At 30.4% G+C, this 23,718-nt stretch overlaps 3 protein-coding genes across 3 annotated transcripts; 1 reads left to right on the top strand and 2 right to left on the bottom strand.

The window, feature by feature from the left end:
- Window positions 1-1,474: 1,474 nt before the first annotated feature.
- LOC126680172 (protein JINGUBANG-like) lies at window positions 1,475-4,870 on the bottom strand. Its single transcript, XM_050375228.2, has 2 exons — window positions 4,272-4,870; window positions 1,475-2,924 (listed from the first exon to the last, which is right to left on the bottom strand). The coding sequence occupies exons 1-2, from the start codon at window positions 4,740-4,742 to the stop codon at window positions 2,193-2,195; spliced, it is 1,203 nt and encodes a 400-aa protein (XP_050231185.1). The 5' UTR covers window positions 4,743-4,870; the 3' UTR covers window positions 1,475-2,192.
- Window positions 4,871-6,067: 1,197 nt separating this feature from the next.
- On the top strand, window positions 6,068-9,187 carry LOC126680984 (uncharacterized). Its single transcript, XM_050376321.2, has 4 exons — window positions 6,068-6,511; window positions 7,441-7,885; window positions 7,983-8,098; window positions 8,600-9,187. Exons 1-4 carry the CDS (start codon window positions 6,115-6,117, stop codon window positions 9,019-9,021), a joined length of 1,380 nt encoding a protein of 459 aa, XP_050232278.1. The 5' UTR covers window positions 6,068-6,114; the 3' UTR covers window positions 9,022-9,187.
- A 397-nt stretch (window positions 9,188-9,584) lies between these two features.
- LOC126680985 (auxin-responsive protein IAA27-like) lies at window positions 9,585-12,295 on the bottom strand. Its single transcript, XM_050376322.2, has 5 exons — window positions 11,705-12,295; window positions 10,458-10,687; window positions 10,182-10,323; window positions 10,018-10,079; window positions 9,585-9,870 (listed from the first exon to the last, which is right to left on the bottom strand). Exons 1-5 carry the CDS (start codon window positions 12,292-12,294, stop codon window positions 9,833-9,835), a joined length of 1,062 nt encoding a protein of 353 aa, XP_050232279.1. The 5' UTR covers window position 12,295; the 3' UTR covers window positions 9,585-9,832.
- Between the last annotated feature and the right edge of the window lie 11,423 nt (window positions 12,296-23,718).

Raw genomic sequence — 23,718 nt, 5'->3', positions numbered from 1 at the left:
GTAAATTTTTTATTTTAGTTAAATTACATGTAGGTCCGAAAATAATTTAATCCGAGATCGGATAAATATAATTTTTGGAACCGAACTTGTGTAATAATGTTAGTCCCAAACTGACCCCGGATCAAATTTGAATTTGCATATATAAATGTAATCCGATGATATTGCCAATGCAATAAAATCCAGTATTTTTTACATGATTTTTGTATGAATAGTAATTGATTTTAGATAGACATAGCACGGAAACGGAAACGGGAAACGGAAACGATACGAAACGGGCACGGGGAAACGAAAGTTTTTCAAAATGAAGGACACGAAACGTGGGGGAAACGTGTAAATAACAAAAATTTAGGGATATATTTATAAAAATATTATTTAAATATTTTTGATAATTAACAAAATAATTCAATTTAATGTACTAAATATTTAAAATTTTATAAATATATAAAAAATATAATACAATTCAACACAAATAAGTATATTTGTTATATTGTGGGCAATGCGAATGTAAAATTTATGGGTAACTAGTTAGATTTTTTTATTTGTGGGTAATAATTTTAAATTTTTTACAAATTTTAATTTTTATTATTTACAGAAACGGACCGAAACGTTTCGTACGGGTGTCCAAGAGTTTCCGGTTTCCGAAACGTTTCCGAAACGGGAAACGCAACTTTATCGAAGTTTCCGTGCTTCTTATTTGTGCTCTCACTTTTTCTAAAGAAACTTTCATTCACTTATGGGTGGGAAAGATTTCTTCCGGCTAGCCGGAAAATCATCTTCTCTCCGCCCAAACTACTAATTATTATAGATATATTCTCTATTTCAATAAATCTTTGTCAAAAATTTTAATTTCGAATTGGGTCATTTTTAATTTTATCATATTGGAATAAATTTTAAGGTTTTTGCTACCTCTTTTGTTTTGATTTTTAGATCTACCAAGTATCTTTAGTATTTAATCGTTTTTCAAAGTCATGTCTTTGTAGATTTAACAATAGAGAGATTTGTGACTTTTATCTTTATAGATCTAGATGAAGAAAATGATTGATTGTTTGGCAAAAATACTACGCTTCAACGGTTCGAGTGGATTTTCCGGCTCATCGGAAGAAAAAGATCGAAATTCCCGTTCGACGGTCTATCTTAGTGTCAAGTTTACGGGATCCATAATCAAGCTTCTTCTTAATCTTTGCTTGTATCACGTTTGTTACCTTTTATTTTGTTGCTACAGCCTTAAAAGATCATATAAAAAAATATCATTGTTATATAGCTTTCATTTTTGTACTGTTATCTTCATTAATAGAATTATCGTTGAAAAAAAAAAGTAATTGATTTTAGATTTCCAAGTGATTATAAGAAATTGCAGGGCAAAAGCTAAATGCAACAGGAGCTGTAAAACAGTATAACTATACATTTTTTAGATATTTAACTTTTGTATAAGTTTAATCAGAAATATAAAGAACTTTCATTAGCATTGGTGCATAAAAAAAAGTCATTACAATTCCACAATAATTTTCTGTAAAGAAGCACATGGTAGCCAAAAGTAAGATAAGAAAATTGGTGAATCCTAGGATAAAGCATATATAAATTCAAAGATAAAAAAAAAAAGCTGACTATAATGGATTTTAGGCTTTGTCCAAGATGAAGAGATTCTTGAATTTCTTTCTTTTTAATGCTTCTGGTTCTTCAGGATTCTTGAACTTTTCTTCTTTTACAATCACTATATAGTATATACCAAACTTGGTAAAGAAGCAAGTGATGTTCGACTCTTATTAAGCCAAGAATATACCAGAAAAAACTTATCTAGAACACAAAATAAATATAGTTGCATCTAGCCATGGTTTGTCTAGGAGTTGTTTTTGGGTGCAAGAAACACCGTTCAGTCGTGGACTACGTCGTATCAGCTCTGGTGATCATAGCCATTCTCATCGGTTTGAGAATCTTTTGTTATACCGTCTATCGACTGTTAAAGAGTGACGAGCCACGACATGATCATGGGGTTGAAATGCAGCACCACGGAACTAGGCATACTCATTTCTCAAATCCTACATTTTGACAGTTTTATTTCCGTTTCTAGAAACACTTCTGAAACTACAAAACTTTACATTTTATATCGTATTCTTATAGAAAAATATTGTTTCGCCTTTTTCCGTTCTGCATTTTTTCCGTCTATACACTATGAAACGCAACGAATAGAATTCTTACTGCATTTCAAAGTACTCGTAACCAGTTGGCGAGAGAGGTCCGCTGTCTATGCTAGTACGCGTAACGCGCCATAATTTTATGACACCATCAAGACTTCCTGAGCAAATTGTGCAATTTTCTTCCTCTTCATCATAATCTCCTAATCTACCCAAAAATGCTGTAACACATCTAACAGGTCCTCTATGACCAACTAAAACTGCTAAACAACTATGTTGCCCATCTAATTGATCTCTTAGCCAAACTCTGCTACTTGAATCAGCTGATCCACTTATTACATAGCTTCCAACGTTTGTTATGCACAAAACAGCATGTGTATGACCTTGTACAGCACCACCATACTGTAATTGGCCCGAAAATCCACCTCTAAGCCAGTAATGGATGTACCCGTCAGTGCATCCGCCGTAGAGGATTCTGTTATCTGAAGTAAGGGTTAAGGTTTTTACAGGGGAGAATTTTGCAGGTAAGGTTATGATAAGGGAATGCGGACAGTCTCCGGTACAAAAGTTGCGACGCCAGACTTTGACTGTGGCATCATCTGAAGCTGTGTAGAGTACTCCGTCGTCTGCCACGACTATCGCGTTGATTGGATCGGAATGTGCTTGGATTGTCTCTATGCATTTTAAGTCTGATAATCTCCATACTTTAACTGTTTTATCAAGGGAAGCTGAGTATAGAATGTCATCAGAAATGTTGATAGCTAATGATGTTATTGGCCCCATGTGCTTCATCTGTTTAAATTCATATAAATCAAAACATTCAATTCCGAAACGAAAAATTTCGTTTTTAATAGAATGAAATTTATGTGCATCATAGCAACTCTAAAGCAATTATAGCAGACAACTTCAGTCGAGTCTTGGTCCAGAAGAAAGTGAAATGCTTCAGCAACAACTTCTTGGTAAAAAAAACGAGTAATGCTATATAACCCTCCTTTTTAACTCACCTTCTTTAACCCACCTTATGTGGCATTAAAAGAGTGGATGAATTAAAAGTTGGAATTTAAGATATACATTTTTGGAGGTGGATTTGACGAATTAAATGTTGCCACGTAAGGAGGGATAATGAAGTTGGTACAAAATGGTGGGTTAAATAGCATTTTCCAAAAAAAACTAATCATGTGGATGCCCTTAAGGCACATAAAAGTAGGGGTGTGCAAAAACCGACAAATTTATTTCAGTTTGGAAATTTTTTGATTTTTTATATAATCAGTTTACTTTAAAATATCAATATTTTAGTACGGTTTTGATTCGGTTTGAACCGAATATTCACCCCTACATATAACTATATGACCATTAGCTCAGGTAAGTGCATAGAGTTATGTACAAGGAAAACTCAGACAGTCCGTGCATGATATAAATAAGAGGTTGGTGTGTGCTTCACTTGGTAGGGCTCAACATTTCATATGATGCAAAATAACTTCAAATTTACACATTTTTCACCTACTTTGTATTTTGGTTATAACATAAAGAGCACACCCACTTGCCAACTAGAGTACGTTCAAGAAGTTCACTATTTTTACTATTTTTGGCCCTATACAATAACCCATCATATTATTTTATGCTATAGAGTACATACATGATACAAAGAAACGTGACACTTGGACACGGCGAGCCGGTATTATTTTAAAAAATTTCTATGTTAAATTGAATGAATGAGCGTCCATGTTGCTAAAGTCTCTACGCAAATAACGCTCAATTGACACCGAAAAGGAGAGCTACGAAATCTTAGACTAAACCTCGAGCGCAACCGATAAATTTAACAAATTCTTATCTATACTTCAAAGGATGTGTATTCGGTTTGAACCGATCAGAATCAAAAAAATTATATTTCTAACAATGGAACTTGATGGAATGTATAAGGATGTAATTTTTTTAAAACTGAACCGAATCTAACCAGTTGGTTAAGTTTCTACCGAAATTTAACTAATTTTTTTTTCTTTACTTTTGGAACCAAAATAAACAAAAAAACGAAATTCTTTTATAATGCCAAATCCAACCAAACCAAATTTATCGGTTTGACTGAGATAATTTAAATTTGCATTTAATTAATTTACGGAACTAATATCATAAAATCATTACCGTCTTCTCTTTTCCGGCAATGTAGCTCCGAACAAAACCTCCGGTGTCAGGTACAGTCGCCAACCGCACATGTTTAAACCCTCCGTCCCAAGTTCTTCTCCAAATTCGAATCCTCCCGTCACCATACGCACCATAAACTCTGTCACACGAAACTTCCAACGCAACCACACCGCACGCCTTCGTCTTAAGCTGTCCACACTCACTGAACTCCGGCATCTTCCACATCCGTATCACGTTAGTATTACCGCCGGTGTAAATAACACCGTTGGATATCGCCATTGACAGAATCTGACCGTCCTTTTTGAGGACTGAAGCTAGACAAGTGTACGTCGTTTTTGAGTTTGGAGTATACGGTGGTTGTTTTAAAGAGAGGCTTCGAGTGAACTCGTGGTGAGTTGGTTCTCTTATTGCAAAAGATGGGTTGGGTGGCGAGTTGGGCGAGTTGGGCGAGTCTAATGCGGCCATTTGCATGTATCTCGCTGGGAATTGCTAAGAGAGAAATGGGAACTCAGTGAGTAGTGTATAATTGTGGAGTAATTTGGTTAGCTGAGTTATGAATGAAAACTCAGCTGAAAGTTTAACCACATTTATTCCAATATTTGTTATATTGGTGTGGGTAATTACTTATTAGGTGAAATTCACTCCAACTTAAATCATCAAATCCAGCATTAAATAAAATATTATAATTCAAACATTTAATTAACCTATTCATAAAAAAAAAACATTTAATTACCTGTTACTTTTATTATATATTTTCCAATTTATATGTATAATATTGTTTATATTTTAAAAATAAAATACTTTTGCAATATTTAATTATAAAAATTTACTGAAAATAAATATTATTTAATTTATTAAAATTAATAAAATCAAAATTAGTGAATACTATATAATTTTTAATCCTCATAAATATTCTGTTGTCTTCATAAACGCTTTTCATTTAAAGTTCAATATGAATATCTTTATCCCTAAATTATTTATATCGGCTTAGAAATTGCTAAAATTAGATACGAGCATCTACTGTTTTTTCAATATGCTCATCTAATGCTGTACTTATAATGCATTTTGAATTTTCGTACTAAGATTTTGTTCATTCTCAGTTATATGTTATGCATAATAACACATGTTGTTATAATATCATTGAATGATTCGTTTTTTAGGTCATGTAATATTGTAGTATGTTTTTTAGGTCATTGTCTCATAAAAATATGTAAATAATGTTTAATGTCAATTTTGATATTTTATTTATCTATTGAAGAATCATCAAATTATTATTTTAAATATTTTATAATTTCTTTAAATTGCAATTTTATATTGACGATAATCACAAATCTTTTCATAATCAAAGAAAATAAAAATAATATATCAAAAACAAAAAAGATAAGGTTTTATTATGTGGCTCAAATGGCCTTTTAATATTTTTTGAATCTAAAAAATGAATTAGCCTAATTAAAATAGAACAAATATACCCTCCATCATTAGATGGAGGGTATATTTGTACCACTTTAGTAACGTTAGAGTTATATTTATTCCAATTTGTTAATGTCAGGGTCATTTTTAAGACTCGAAACATATTAGGGCAACGGCGAATTATATGCCACATCAGCCGAATTAACATCAAAACACACACTATCGTTAGACGTAGAGTATATTTGTTCCACTTTGTTAATATTGGTGTCATTTTTGAGACTCAACAAACATTAGGGGGGTATTTGAGCCACATAGTAAACATCTGGGCCATTTTTGTACCTTAACCCAAAACAAAATCTTCAATAATCCTATCCAAAAACAAAACCAAAACAAAATAAAAAAAGAAAAAAAAAACAGCAAAACTATTTTCACTATGCACACTCACAAGACCACACTGAGTCCCAAAACCCCCACCACGGCCACCGTCAAGATGCTAGATCGAACCCTCTCGTCCCGCCGCGCATCTCCCTACCCAGAAGACGACGTTCCCGACTCCGACACGTCACCAATTTCCGGCGACGAATCAAAAACCAAGAAACAAAGCCTGTCCTTATTAGTGACCAATTACATTTCCCGTTTATCTCACTTATGCCCCTGTCCGACACCGTGTTTGATTCTTTGCCTTGTTGCGGTTTCAATTTCAATTGGGTCTTTGTTATTTCATTCGAGAAGCTTTGTTTGTGTTTCCCCATTTGATCCTGCTACTCGGGTCGGGTTCTTTGGGTTGGATGGTCTTGAATCCGACTTTGGTGTACTTGGTGTGCCTTGGTGTAAGTTTTTTGAATCAATTTTATGTTTATGGATTAGATTTAGATCTGGGTTTTGATAAAGTTTGGATCTTTATGTTCATTTGGTATAGTATTTGTATTAATTGGATCGTAGTAGAGTTAACTTGGATTAGTTCATGTTTAGCATTTGTTAGTTCATGTTTAGCGTTTGTTTAAGATCAGTTCGAATACAAACTGTGTTCAAGTTAAAGATTGGATCTTTATCATTGAATTGATATGCCATTGTATTAGTTGCATTTTCTTTGTAATGTGTTCCCGGAATGGCGGTAATGGCGGTTTGGGGACTATTTATTTTCAAAATGATTTTCCACAACTGTATGTAACGATCTTTTACGACAGGTAGCACGGATACTTCATCCAATCAACGTGTTCCGTTTCGGAAATGATTAGGACACTTGACGTTTCGAACATGAAATTGTATTTTTTTACATAGGAAACTTTAAAATAACACCGTTGTGCCGTCTCCGTGTCCAAGTGTCCCGTTTCCCCATGTCCGTCTGCGTCCATGCTACCTAGCAGTTTAACGTATTAGTTGTCTCATGTGATTGTTGAATTTACTGGAAACTACTTGCTAACTGACATTTTACAAGATGGATAATAGTTTTGGAATATTTTGGCCAGTTGCTTAGGGACTTTTTGGTCATGATTGTCATTGAAACCACCTTAATCTATCTGCTAAGTTTATGATTAAGTGCATTTCACTCAATTTGCTTAACGAGTCAGGTTGGCATAGAGGATATAGCTAAAATTTGTTAACTTATGATATTTTTTTCCTTATGGGTTATGCTTTCGTGCACTGTGTTATTTTTATTTACTCTTGTTTATATTTCACCATTCAGAGTTCTTTTACTGAAAACTTGAGTTTGAGGTCTTATAAGAAACTCCCATTTAATTCTTAACCTTGGCAAAAGGCAGATCGAAACATGGAAAAACAGTTGAGTGGACATCCAAAGATTTGCTCAAGGGCTTGGAAGAGTTTGTACCAATATATGAAACAAGGCCAATCAAAAATAACATGTATGGAATGGGTTTTGACCACAGCTTTGGGCTTTGGTTTATTACGAGGTGGTTAAAGCCAGATCTGATGATTGAGAGTGGTGCCTTTAAAGGTCATTCAACCTGGGTTTTAAGGCAAGCAATGCCGGACACGCGGATTATTTCAGTTACACCTAGACACCCTGAGAAATACCTGAAGAAAGGGCCTGCTTATGTTGATGGAAACTGCACTTACTTCGCTGGAAAAGATTTTGTGGACTTTGGAAGTATAGACTGGAAGAATGTAATGAAGAAACATGGGATTAGTGATCTCAGTCGAGTTCTTATCTTTTTTGATGACCATCAAAATGAATTAAAAAGGTATTTATGCTATCTAAGTAGTAATCGTGTTCCTCACATGCTAGTTTACAGAGTAATTTCCATGCTGATTTTTCTTAGTTACTGTTCTCTGTGACAGAATAAAGCAGGCATTAAATGCTGGTTTTCGACATCTTGTTTTTGAAGATAACTATGACACTGGAACTGGAGATCATTATTCCTTAAGACAGATATGTGACCAGTCCTATATAAGAGGTGTGTTTTCTCTCCTTTGCATTCCAGCTAGTTTCATGGCTATGGTTTATTATATAGTATTATTAATGCCTACATAAGCAAATCAATTCATTAGGTGTAACTCTTTTGAAGAAATTGGTTGATTTTTACAGAACATAGATATTAGCATTGTTATATTTTTACCTCTAAATAAAAAAGCTTGTATTTTAACGTAAAACTTTAGTTTTATTGAAACGGGATAGAGAAGGGAATTGGTATTTGGCAAAAAGGAGAGAGTTATACTCTGTGTTTGAGGGTTGGTTCGCCAAATAGTATGGAACTGAACAACGATGGGTCGTTTTAACGCATTGATTCTCTCAACTGTAGTCGACAATTTATTTTGTAATTGAAATATTATTGCAACCTACATTTTAAGTCGTTGGCATGAAACACGCATTCTTTCACTTTTACGAAACCATTGTTTAGTTTCTACAATGCATCATTTATGTGCTTTTAAAGCCTATTGGCCTTCCCCTTTTCTAGGTGGTGGTCATAGCTGCTTTCGGGATAGCGACGAAAGCAGGCTTAGATCCAAAAGGGAGAAATTCTGGGAGAAGGCAGTTGACACAGATGAACTATGCGGCCCAAATGAAGCATGGTGGGGTGTAAGAGGCTGGATGCGCGATAATTTTAATCACAGTAATAAACCATTCTCCTACGAAGAACATTTTCAGAACAGCCGGTATGTTGAATCAATTCTCGATGTTTATTGGGAGCTTCCTCCGGTAGCTGGTCCTTCTCTTACTCATCAAACTCGATATGACCCTGCTCGAACTACTCCACCTATCGTCGAAGATGGTCGCTATGGCCTATTTCAGCGGCTTGGACTAGGTAGACTGGAGACTTCTGTATTTAATGGCTATACCCAGATGGTTTATCTTCAAATCTCTGAACAGAAATCTTGAAGCTTTTCACAGTAGATGATGACTGGCTAGATTTACATAGATTGAAACGCAGAGTTTTGTTAATAGATTGCTTTTCCACACTCAGCTGTCTAGAATGAACATGACATAAGTTTTTTCATCTCCTGTTTCCAGGTTCATTCAATTTTCTAAATTTTACTTGTTCTCATTATTTACTTTAACATGCTTCTGCAATTTTCTGTTAAAATCTGTTCTTATGGTTGCTGTTGTCAAATTCCATTACTTAATAATGGTAGAATGTAGGGGTGTACATTGGTTAAACCGAACCGAATTAAACTGATGATTTTTTTTTTTCAAAATTGTAAGGAATTTAAAAAGTTTAAACCAAACTGAACTAACTGGTCGGCTTGGTTTATTTTTTCAGTTTGTTTCATTTATTTTGGTTCGATTTGCACTAAAATGTAATTGATTTTTTTTTATGTCCAAAATCTGAATCAGAAAACTAATTTATTTTCTTAATACCAAATCACAACAAACATAATTTGTTTATATGGTTAGATTATTCAGCTTGGTTCGGTTTTTGTACATTAGTTAACTCCAAGAAATTTAAATTCAAGACGAGTCTGTACCGTATGGAATTGAAAGCAATCCATTCATTTACACAGAAATTGAAGTACAATTGCAAAAAGAAGCTAATAGAATAAGTAAAACTAAGAAAACTTAAAATGATTTCCAGTTTCTTCTTCTTTGACTTTTTTTTTTCCAATTCACTAAACACAACAAACTTAAAAATATTTCCAAACATATCCTTGGAACTTCAGAAACTTCTTTCGAATTTTCTTAAGCTTATACACTAATTACGACTCTTGCATTTCTCCATGGCCCTTGGAGCTGCAAAAACACATCGAAAGAATATGCGTAAAACACTAAATCTGGTAACAAGAAGACTATGATGGTTTATTTGACGATTACCTAAAATAGCAATAATAATAATAACAACAATATGTTTGAACATGCATAAAAACACGAAGGACCTACCGAGTCCTATTGCATCGGAACTTTTCATGATCCTCAGTCTCCTGCAAGTGTCGGTAAACATCCTGTGATCACATAGAACAACAAATTAGAAGGGAGTAATGCATAAAGATTAGCTTCTGCTAATATAAAGATGATATGAAATGGAATATAGGAATTGCACTCACTCCCACGGTACATCACCAACGAGCATCCAATCATTATCCTTATCTTCATACGTGAGAACATATTCAGCACCATGGAGAAGGTCCTTTAAACAAGACTCGTTAAGGCCATCTTGCCCTCGAAGACCATGAGATCCGCATTGCCCTGAATCACAATCACTACTCAAGTCAACAAAACTATGGAACATCATAAACCAGCTAACTGTAAATATACACGGAAGCAAGCAAATGTCGATGCACATACACATTTCTATACGTGTGTAAATGTAAAAAGCATACCGATTGTAAAACAACTGAACATTTTCTCGAGTCCGGACGAGAGTTCTGTATAGTTGCTGTAGGTATTGAGATCAACCTTCCTGAGGTACGGAGCACCGTCCATGCTAACCTTTACGTAGAGGCAGCCGGATCCTGATTTTCCTTCAGCATCTTCAGTATCTTTTGTAACATTCGATACCATGGTATTCTTTCGAAATGAACGAATAGGCGGCCATCCCACTACTCGTGCCCTGTTACAGGAGCAGCTGGTTAGTACTCACCAATATAATCATACCCTTGAAACTGAATTAATTAGTCTTTAGAAAGGTTTAAAAGCTGCTAAAGTAAGGATTAATAGTAAAACTGAAGAGAGAAATCAAGAACTTTTGACAGATAATGAATTGCTTAGATCCAAAAAATCCACAATGTTCATTATTGAAAGTGACAACTAAACAGAAAAGCAAGTCTTAATCAGCAGAAAACAACAACCAAACAAGATTACTTGCATGTAAGGATATTTGATATAACAAGAAAAAGACAAGGGAATTGATGGACACCGAATCCTATCACCGCTAGGATTCGGCTTGTCAACCTTAAATAGGATAAGCCAAATTATAACCTTGTCAGGATTAGGACATTTACAAACAAGCATCAATCGAACCCTATCATCAAACGGGATTCATAAATTATGACACTCCGATTAATTCCAACATATATGGATGAAGATTTTCCTTATCTAAAAGAACAGAACATCGACATCATAGTTGAACTCATTTCCGCAATTACACACTCTTCGTTACGGTATGATTCTACATTCTACGCCTATATGAAGGGCTAAGGTATGCACATCAAAACCAAGTATATTCATAATCTCAATTAAGCTCAAAAGCTATCGGCTTATCGAAAGGAGTGTTCATCAGACCACCACCGTCCCACGACTAATCTGATGAAAGTCAGGTTCCATTAGAAATAGAACAGTATCAACTACTACAGTCATGTTCTTCTCTAGCTGGATCATGATTCATGTATTTTCCTGATAGTTTGATTGAAATTTTTTTAAAAAAATGAATGAAATAAAAAGGCAACATTTTTTCTGGTTTGTTTTCCATTCTTTAACTCAAAACACAGTAAACAACAACACTATTCTACCTTAGGTAAACCTAAAATTAGTTTTTCCATTAAAATCATATTTTTGGCCACTCAACAACTCATAAAAAATACAGAAAAATTATAACTTAAAAGACATAAAAAAATATTGATGAACTTACTTTGCAGCAGGAGCACTACAGTTTTCATTACTGTTCTTCTCAGAAATTGGCTTAGAAGACTGAACAATCACACCACCACCACCACCACCATCAGCAGAAGATTTGTGGGTGGTACTACCATTATTATTACCACTATTCAGCTCAACATTAGATCCATTACTACCGGAAAACACCCAATTCTTACAAGACCCATCAGTAATAATGGCATCAGAGAAGCCTCTTTTAGCACCAGAAACCAAGTTCTTCAATGGGCAGTTGGTCTCAATATCTTTGCCAAAAAGAGAAACCCCATTGGACAAAGACAATGGCTTTCTATCAGGAGATTGAGAACCAGGCAAACCAAGGCGTAACTCAGTTTCCTTCAAGTTCAGACAGGCAGAGATATTCTCCATGGAAGTGGTCTCTGATAAGCCTATGTAATCATGTTCCTTTGGTATAGAAGACATTAACTTTGCAAAAATAATTTGAAAAAGTTGAACAAAGAGCTTAGTATGAAGAAGAATATGAAAATGGTTGTTAGTTACAGAGAGAAGCAGTTTGGGAGTGTTTTTTAAGCTCTGATAAGAAGAACTGGTTTTTTGTTTATGCATAAAAAGAAGCTTCTTTGGCCTTTCTATACTTATTCCTAAATAATTATTCTTTATTTTTTTTTTAATAATTTTTATCTCATAAGATTATGAAATTATAATTTTATTGAAGTACTATTAAATAAATAAAATAAATAATATTTATTCTATTCCAAACTTATTCTAAAAACAAAATATAATATTAAAAGTAAAACAATTTAATTTTTTTATTTTTTATTTTATGTGTAAAAATCAAAGTAGACTGTAAAACCGAATCAAACCAATTTAAAATCTAATAATGGTTCAGTTATTTGGTTAATATATTTTGATTTGATTTATATATACATATATTAAAAATTAATTTTTCAGTTTTTTTGGTTTTCAATTCGATTTTGGTATTAAAAAAACTAAAAATTAATAATTAATACAAATATATTTATTTATATTTTTCAATCTTTATTTTTTAAATATACTTAATAAATAAGTTAATAAATTTTATATAATAAATAAAACATATTAATTTATAAAACTTTATTAGATAATAATTTTTTTATTTTTAAATTAGCGTCGGTTTGGAATTTTATCAGATTTTGATCGGTTTTGACCGATTTTAAACCAAACCAATTGATGCACATGCCTAATGCAATTTCCTTTTTTATACATGTCTTTTATAAATATATATATATATAATATCCATAAAAAAAACATTCCATTTTTTATTTTGGGTAATCAAGCTTTTACCTCTCAATCTAAAGGCAAGAAAGAAAGATAAATACTTCCTCATTGGATTTAATTGAAATCCAGTTCAGTTTTCACACTTTCGTAAAGTAGAGATGAATTAAATTTGTCTTTGCGAAATTCCTATAGTAAAATTTGTCCCTAATTTTTTTAACCAATTAAAGAATTTCGTAAATTTTATTATACCTCTTTTAAAATCGTCTCTTTTTGTCTGATATTAATAAGAATAAGCAATATGTAGATATAAACAGTAAAGAATGTTAAGCAATATATAGATATAAACAGTAGAGAATGTATCGGTACATATCAAGCCATGCAGTTCCATAGAGTGACCAAATTAAAAAAATAAAAATAGAAGTGAGAGATGAACAAATAATTATTAGCTATCATTAATATGTTTTTAATTTATAATATTTAAATTAGGTAGAATTTCTTTTACTATAAATTAATTTACTATAAAATAAATTAAAAACATATGTAAAGAGATTAATAAAAAAATTAATTTATGATGCTAGATTCTGTCCCATCTAAAAATAATTTATAAGCTTGTTTCAGTATTTTGGCCTTTTTCCTAATAGATATCCACCGACAAGTCACTGAGTGTACCCGGCAACCTCTTACACAGTGCTTCATGTTTCTTTTACTTTATTAGCATTAAATTTATTATTAACTAAAATGATATTTCATAAAAATGTCAAAATTAATTGTAGTTGATACTAAAATTGTAAAGTTCGTATTAAAATGATAAACCATGCTATAAATTTATAATTTGTGAAACAATTGAACCATTTAAAAATAAATTATTGATTTTTTTTCTTAATATATGAGGGCTATTTTATCAAAATAAAAATATTCTGTTATTATCAATTACAACTTCAAAACTAGCGGCATCCTTGAATACATTAATCATCTTTTTTAAAAATTTCCAGTTTATTCTTCTCATTAATTTCATTTTTATAACATTATAATGATATACAACAAAAACAATTTTATAATTTTATAATTTATAATTTATAGTATTAAATATGTTACTTTAATAATATTAATCTGTTTTTGTTGTTCGTGTGGGGGCATGTTTTGTAGTGGGGAATTGCTGGAAAGTTGTCATAGGATAATCAGAGCACCACAGCAAAGTTAAGACTGAAAATAGCACCTCAATATTGAATTTTGTTTTTCCTTTTCTTTTTGGTATTTTAAGGTTTGCTCATTTGTTTGGTGGAAATAAATACTCTTTCCGTTTCGTTTTAAAAAATAATATATCTATTTTATATATAAATTAAAAAATATTTTTTAGTTTATTTCTATTATTTGTAATATTATAAATTGTACTTAGAATTATAACCATTGATTTTAAAAAGAAAATAAAAAATAATATTAATTGACAGAAAACTCCTACACATATATTTTCAATAGTTTATATATAAAAATAAAACGATGTTATGCTCATTATGAAATTTAAGTGAAATTAAGTGGACATTTGAATTGAAAAATCGTCGAATGAATTATAGCCATTGATTTTAAAAGGAAAATAAAAATAAAAGAAAAATTTAACATAAATTAGCAGAAAACTCCTACATAGATATTTTAAATGGTTTACATATAAAAATAAGACGATATTATGTTCATGATGAAACTTGAGTGAAATTAAGTGGAAATTCGAACCAGCCGATGTTGAAGAATCATCGAACGAGTTATGATTAGGGGTGAAATGTCATTCCGAGCCATCACTGAAATATCACTCTGAAAGAGTTAAAATTCTAACTTTTGCGTCAAGATATATGTGCTAAGGGAAATAATTTTTTTTTCTATAGAAATATTTCGAATTTTATATATTTTTGATTTCCATCCAGATAAAGAAATTTACTAAAGTGGTCTATTTTTATGGCATGTCTCTTTACGGATAGTAAGAGTATAAAATAAAGCTTTTAAATATTTTAAATTTTTTAATAAACAGGTAGCTAGCATTTCTATAAGAAAAATGTTATTTAACCCACCATTTTGTACCTCCTTTATTATCCTACTTACATGTCAGTATTTAATTCGTCCAATTATCCTTCAAAAGTATATATCTCAAAAAGCAATTTTTAATGCATCTACTAGTTTGTTGTCACGTCGGGTGGGTTAAAGAAGGAGGGGTAAAAAGAAAGATTATATAGCACTACTCCTTCTATAATGACAACAAGTTAATGTCTACCTTTGGCACAATTATAGTGATAAATAAATATAACGATCAAATAGCCAATAAATTAGATGAATTCCACTCTGGTACATAAATACTTAATGTTTGATGCATAAACCATAACTTAATAACTTTATATACTTATACTATCTTAATTAATAATACAAAAATTATTTCAATTAATTTTATAAATTATCAAAGATTAAATTTGGAGTCGTTTTAGCTATTCATAATTTCATATTATATCAAACAATTGTTTTATTTTTGAATAACTATATCAGTGATGTCTGATTTTTTTTTAAGTTAGAGTATTTATTTTAAAAAAATATATGAAATAAGTATTTTTTTTGCTCAAATACTAAAAAGCCAAAAAAGAACAAAATCATATTTGTTTTAATTTTACAGTAATAATAATAATGCGTGCAAATAATATGTTTAAAATAATAGATTATATCAATAAATTTTAATTATAATAATACTCCATTTATCAAAAGTATATTGAAATACCAGTTTGTTAGAGTTTTAAAATTTTAAATTCCTCATTTAAAAAATATCCAGACATCAAAATATATCCTGAAAAAGAAATACTCCATGGGTGAAATTCAATTATAAAGAAAAATTAGTGGTACGATCTGCAAATTCAGAGAAATGGTTTTTCTGATTGGGTTACTTCTGAAATTATTTTTTACTGGTTTGTGTCAGTAAAATGTCGGGTGAAAATTTCTTTTAAGGTTAATTATGTCGGGAGGGTGAATCTATTTCTTACCCACGCCTGTATCTTATCGTAATTATTGTGTTAATCCAAAAAGTAGATACCACGCGCAACAGATGCGACAGTCAATGACCAAGTATATCAATTCAACGCTCACGATTCTCCCACGTCACACCTGGAAGAACATAACGGCGTTTACTTGTTAGTTGACGGAAGTAATCCCGTCATGATTGGTATCGTTGACTCACTGACCACCAGTTTGTAGTAAACGGTCAAGTAATACGGTAATTTCACTCTACCATTTACCGTGGGTCTCCTAAAAGGTAAGAAGACCTCAAATATCTTGTCTTTAATATTTCCAATATATTCTGTTTCTTTAACATTAATGAATTTATAAAAGATAGTAGAAATTAATGAACTTGACAATCAAACTTGAAAAAAAAATTCATACTTGGAAAATATAAATAAATATAGTGAAAAACATCTACTAAATATAAGTAACTCATTATCACATTATCTTAAAATTTTAAATCGAATGTAGTGTTTGAATTATAAATAAAGTTCCTTTGAAGTCAATTTTTGAGCATAGTTGAGTGGCTGTCAATATGAAAAATTTATGTTTGATGAGGAGATCGTTAAATATCAAATACGATTAAAATTTGATTGTGAAAAGGTATAAAAGAAATAAAAAAAATTACAAATAAAGCTAAAAAGCTGGCATGTTAGCTTATAATTTTAGATTGATTATAGTTTTTGATTAAAAATAGATTTATTTTTTGCACGGATTTGGCCTAATGACCTAAATTTCAGTCATATGGGCATCAGGATCGTAAGTTAAAATTCCGGCTACACTTTTTCTATTAAATAAAGTGATTGGGATTGGACTGCTGGCCACTATAATCTGAATTTGCCAGGTATATAGATTTACAGACGTTTTGCATTTCGAGATTTGACCATTGTTCTGGATTTCGGTTCGGAGGAATTAGTCTCATCACAAAAAAAAAAGTCCTTATAGAGCTATTATTGTTATATTGTATACTGCACTTTTTCTGATTCCAACACTAACTAATCAGTGGTTCATTGTGATTGAATTTAGAAAAATTTGGACCAAATCTAACATTTTCTGAGAGTTATTAAAATAAAATAATGTAATTAAAATACTTGTTTTCTAATAAATATAGTAATAGTCATATGTCTAAATAAGATATATAGTATTAAGAAATAACAAACAATAAATAAATAAAATAATAATCTAGCTTAAAAATAAATCTAATTGTTAAGAAAAGTTTTCTATTTTATTTAAAATAAAAGGTCAACCTGACTCCTGTGTTTGTATCTCAAAATTAAATAATTCATTTTTTGCCATTTTGATCAATGAAGTACTATATTTTATATATTTAGATCAATTAAAAAAGATACTCTTTTTTCGGTCAATTAAAGATAAAACAAAGTCATTCTAATTCATAATTTTGTTCATGTTTACTACTTTTATCTTCAATTAATTTAGAAATAGAAAGTATTGTCTTTATCAATTAAAATAGTCGAAAATAAACTATTTGAATCTGGGTCACGAGTTTAAAAACTAGATTGATCTTTTATTCATTTATGTTACTTCAAAAACACAATGAAGTGTATATATATAAAATAAAGGAATAATAATAATAATTTAATAAAAGGGTCAAAAACAGTTAAGAAAAGTGTGCTCATAGAAAAATATTTCTATTTTATTTATTGAGGTTACTTCAAAAAGTTAGTGAAATGTAATCATATAAGAAACATTTTTCCTTTCCTTTTCGTTTCTTTTGTCATGCTAAGGGTACATTGAATCAAGGCCTAATTACTCAAAAACCCCCCACCTTTCACTTTGTTTTCGTTTATACCCTGATCTAGGAAAAATGTCATAAATACTACTGACCTTGTCATTATGTTTCGCCCGTACCCTCGAGGTATTAAATTGATCTCTTTTCATTTGAAAAAGAGTTTAAAATAATCCTTCATTTTTAGCATATATTCTAATTACACGTCAATGTTATTAATTATACAAAAACACCTTCTTCTTTAAAATCAACTAATAATAATAATAATTTAATTTATATTAATTATCAATAATTTGTTAAAAATAAAAATCCGTAAATTTTTTTACATCAGACTAATTAATTTCAACATAATACCGTACTTTAATTTTAAAATCTATTTTCAAATTTTTTTTAAAAAAAAATTAAAAAAAATAGCTCCTCCTCCATGGGAGGAGGAGCTTCTCCTTCCTTCCATGGAGGAAGGAGCTCGCAGCTCCTTCCTCCATGAGGAAGGAGGACGCTGCTCCTTCCTCATGGAGGAAGGAGCTCGCAGCTCCTTCCTCCATGAGGAAGGAGCACGCTGCTCCTTCCTCACATGGAGGAAGAAGCAGATCTGCTCCTTCCTCCATGTGAGGAAGGAGCAGTGCGAGCTCCTTCCTCACATGGAGGAAGGAGCAGCTCCTTCCTCTATGGAGGAAGGAGCTTATTTTCGTATAAAAAAAAAAAATGAAAAAAATAATATTAGCGGTTTTTTTAAATAGGAGTACGGTAATAAATAGAACTTAATAAAACTATGTTATTTTATTTATTTATTTTATTTAAATTAAAAAATTAATTAATTTTAGGACTTATTTGAACGTTTTTAAAGATGAAGTATTAGTTTGTACATTTTTTAATAGAAAAAGGTATAAAATAATCCTTAAATTTAGTTGTTTTTAAGAAATCATCTTTTTTTTGAAATTTGGGGTACGGGCGAAACATAATGACAAGGTCAGTAGTATTTATGACATTTTTCCTAGGTCAGGGTATAAACGAAAACAAAGTGAAAGGTGGGGGGTTTTTGAGTAATTAAGCCTTGAATCAATGAAGAAGCCGCCAATTTATGCACTTTTTAGAGAAGAAATTGGTAGGTAATATATGCATCATTATAATTATTTTATTATCATCAATTCTTTGCTAAATAAATTGCAAATGGCTGCTTCTTTAGTAACATCATCTCATTCTTGAACTATGGATTTGCAATTTTAAATTAAATCTAACCCCCCCAAAAAAAGATTAGCTTTTTGGGATTTAATTGGATTTTTATAAAAAGATTGGTGTTTATATTTAGTGTTTTAATTTTGAAAGATCATATTTTACTCTTTGTGATATAGTTTTCATTATATATACTTTCATCTTTTTAAATGAATTCTGATTTTGAAAAAATAATACATTTTTCCAACTCACGTAATTACACGAGGCACTTAGTTTATTGGAAAAAGTTAACTACCGATTATTTAATTTTCTTCATCTTCCAATATGGTATCTAAATTTATAGCTACAATATGTCTAACCTTTAATTTTATGATAAATCATCAATGTACCTGTACAATCTGACGATGAGTAATTTTAAAATCAAAGAAATAAAGGTAAGAAATAATAACAAAAAAAGTTTCCGACCCGTTCACTTATTTTCATAGTATATATATATATATATATTATTTTTTTTATTTTATTTTCAAAAAAAATATAAATCAATACCGGCCCTCAACATAAATGTTGTTAAACGACTTTTGGAACATTTGAAAGGTTGCAATTATAATTTTACAGGACCAAAGAATCCATGCAATCTCTTTCAGAATCTAAGTTGCACTTGCACTTCTAAGTTTCAAAAAGTAATAAGTGTAATTTTGTAAATGAATATTATTTTCTTTAGATATAGATTTTGGAGGCTCAGTGAGCATGATTATATAATAAAATGTAATTAGCTTTATATTTATCATAAAAATAATAAATGTTAAAATTTTGAGTTTTGATTTTTTATAAATTTTCATAAAATTAGAGTATGAATCAGTCCATTTACATTGTCCCTTTATTCTTTCATCCTTTAGCATACTTCTTTACGGCTTTATTAAGCTTTGCAACTTTGAAACTCATTTCTAAAACTAAATCTAACTATGTAAAAATAATATTTTTTCTTCGAACGTTCTTAAAAAATTGCTAGTGTATAAAAATAAATTGAAAGTTCCTTTTTTTGTGTTTTTCTTTCCTTTTCTAAGATAAACATTGTTTATTTTTCACAGCAAAAAATAAAAAATAAATAGTTGGAATCTAATTAAAGTTTGAACAATTAATTAAAATAATTGATTAATTAGGATTGATAGAGCGAGGTGACCCAGTTGTTCCCCACGCCAGTATAAAGGTTCAAATTGGACTATCACTTTAATTATTAAGAATAAGATTTGCTCATATCCTATGGATAACTACTTGTGGGTATAGTGCATTGCAATTTGCATATATTAATATATAAGATTAAAAAGGTGATTATCAGAAATTACATACATTTAATGTTTGTTTTCAAAAATATTAAATTAGAATTCTAAATAAAAGTAAGAACTAGTGATCTTTTCTTAATTGAATAATTCAAATGATACTATATTTGAGAAAAATTATCAAAATTGACTAATTTATCTATATTACGAAAATTTTCCACCAAACAAAATTAATTGATGAATGTCAATTAATAAATAAATAAAAATGAAAAATCCATATTTTTTTTATTTCCATATCATATGCATTTTTCTTTGATAAAGATGCAATTGTAGCATATTCTATATTCATAATATTAGAAAATGAAAGGTAGGACCAAGTTGCCGGGCACCATAGCTACATAGAGTATAAGTTGGCAAAGGTGATAAACTAAGCTAATCTAAGGTAATACGAAACCTCCAAGAAAATAGAGATTCAATTTATTCTTCAAAATTAAAATTATGTTCGTTAAATATATGTAAAGATTACCAACGAGCTGTAGTTTAAATAGTATAGGCGCTAGACAGATAAACTGTTTAAGTCGTGGGTTCAATTTCTTCCACAAGCGCTCCGTTTTCTCAATTATTAAAAAAATATATGTAAAGATTCTCCAATTTGTGTGAAAGGGTGAAAATGACTTGTGGATGAATTATTTCAAGCCAAATTGCGTACATTCACCATCCACTTAATAAAACTTTTCATCACATGTTAACATTTGTAAGGGGCTAATCAAGATCAAAGTAAAGTGTTTTACGTGTAGGTGTGGCTAATTTATTGAATGTCGCATACTACACAAATTACCTCTTCTATTTTCTATTCTCACTTTATATTATAAACGTCAAATTAGTTGGTAAATTTATAGGTGCTGAATAAAGTTGACAATTTTAAAATTATATACATGTATTATACGTATGCGACCAATCAATCTTATTTTGGCTTAACATTATAAACTATAAAATTGGTGATATTATAGCTAGTATGCATGTGGCTGTTGCACGCATGCATGCTAGGTTTAGTCTTATTCGCAAAGATGGTCCAGTCGCCGGCCGAGTCCATTGATTTCTGCCGCTTCCGCCGCAATAAGAGTAACCTATGGTGGTGGAATTAAAAAAATAAAAACTAATAGAAATAATCAATAATTGAAAAATAAAAAATGACAGAACCGGACGGAATTAAACTAAACTACCAATCTGCATGTACATTTTAATTGCTAAACTTTGTTTTCTTCATTTAGCACACTAATTCCAGATTAACACACATATTCAAACTAACATTAATTTTTTTGGCAAATTCTATATTATTTTGGTACCCTTTTAGTATCCTCTAAGCCAACCAACAAGAACTGAAAAATTCCTCCTACATGTGCAAATTGGTCTATATATTTTAGGGGGAAAACTGCACTTGGTAAGGCCCAAATTTATCATTAAATTCCATTAATTAAGGTTGCATTGCATGTGTTGGTGTCACTAGTGAGACCTTACTCAAGACAGCTATAATGGTAGGTCCATTTATCATATTTTTGCAATATTAGTTCCAAATAATATTAACATAATCCAAATTAACAAAAATTAATATGCTAAGCTGTCATGCGGATGCCTCATCTTAATTCAACTATCAAGTCTATCATTACAACCTGTCCATTTATTGATAATATGAGTAATTACATATCAAATAAAACAATTTAAATAATTTAGAAATATTAAAAATTCAATAAAATTGAATATTCACCACTTAATAGTTTTAAAATTCATGATACAGTATCAAAACATAAAGTTTTTTAGTATAAAATATCAAAATGTCGGATAATCTGAACTAAAACAAATCAAATTTATATTTGAAAATCTAGAGATGAACAATGAAAAATCATATACATTAGTGATTATATATATAAAGACAGAACAATTGATTCTCAGGATATCTACATTATAATTTTATTTCAATTTGATGACCAAATCTTGATTTGTTTCATTTTAGTTATTAAATTCTAATTTCACTTCTACAAAAGATTTTCTGGATAAAAAAACATACACATCAATCAATTTTTGTTTATTTTTGCCTTGAAGCTTACGTGGAAAAAAAATAATTCCGGCTAAAAATGCATATATGATAACTCTTCATGCAAAAGTAAGCAAAGAATGGTTGCTAAATATGCATTTGAAAGTTTAGTAATGGGAACAAAATGAATCAAAATTTGAATCATCAAATTGTAATAAAGCAATAGTTTGGGTATTATGAGAATCAATTACCCCTCATATACGAGCTAAAAATTAAGGTTACAGAATCAAAGCCAATCATTATGAAAGATATGATTAATTTGATCTTTTAGCATGGATTATCATCAATGTTTAAAGTGAAAAGGTTTCTTAGAGCAGAAGTTATCGTTTGAATCAAACATTTTTAATGTTAAAAAACAATGATGTGGTCATAATAATAGTGCACTCGTTACTGGCAACATTATATATTCAGCAGTCAAAATTTAACTTACTCATTATCAAAACAAAAACATTGCTAATTTGACATAATTCTGTTTTAAAAAGGGCTTTAAATATGTGCTGGAAAAACTGTCAAATCCATGTAATTAGCTATCAAATAATTTCTGGTATGAAAAAAAAAACATGTAATTATAACAAATTAAGTGTATGGATTTTGAGGATTGACATGTGGTCCTAATACACCTAATTAAGTGGCCATCTAATCAATTTTTATTCTATATGCTGATTGATAGCAAAAGAGTGATGTTAATTGAATGATCTTGCTAACTACTGATAATAAATGTTGTGGTAACACATTCATTAATGTTTTAGAGATGATTTTAATTTGGGTTAATTGTATATAAAATCACCATCTTTATACGAAATTGCAAAAATAACACGACCTTTAAAACGTGGCAATTCAGGGTACCACCTTTCATTTCTTTTCAAAAACAACATGAGCACATTTTTAGTGGCGTTTTTGCTGACGTGACATGACACGTGGCACTCCCATCATGTGTCCAAATCAGCAAAATTTTATTTAAAAATGGGCCATGTTGTTTTTGAAAAGAAATTAAAGGTGATGCCCTGAATTGACACGTTTTAAAGGTTGTGTTATTTTTGAAATTTCGTATAAAGGCGGTGATTTTATATGTAATTAACCCTTTTCATTTTAATAATATATATATATTTATGTGTATATATATAATAATGGAGGTAGCTACATAAATAAATAATCTATCATTGAGGAGCTTGATGATAATACGTAAAACTGTTGGAATGAATTAGGGTAAATATATTATTTGATTCTTCATGTTTGACTCAATTTTTATTTTGGACCTTAATAATTTTGTTTGTTCTCACTTCGATCGTATTATTATATAAAAATCAAATTCGACCCTCATTTACAAGATCTGTAGTTTAATATTACTCATGTTGACGAGGATAATACATGGCATACATGTGGCATTGACAGGGTGTGACCAATCGTCTTTTTATAATATTAAGTTCTAAATAAAAATAGGTTACTCGTGTTTAAATTTA

Source organism: Mercurialis annua, linkage group LG5 (genome assembly GCF_937616625.2).
Source record: "Mercurialis annua linkage group LG5, ddMerAnnu1.2, whole genome shotgun sequence".
In the NCBI taxonomy this organism is placed as follows: domain Eukaryota; kingdom Viridiplantae; phylum Streptophyta; class Magnoliopsida; order Malpighiales; family Euphorbiaceae; genus Mercurialis; species Mercurialis annua.
The sequence above is the reverse complement of the archived record's forward strand: the minus strand, read 5'-3'. Positions and strand labels throughout refer to the sequence as shown.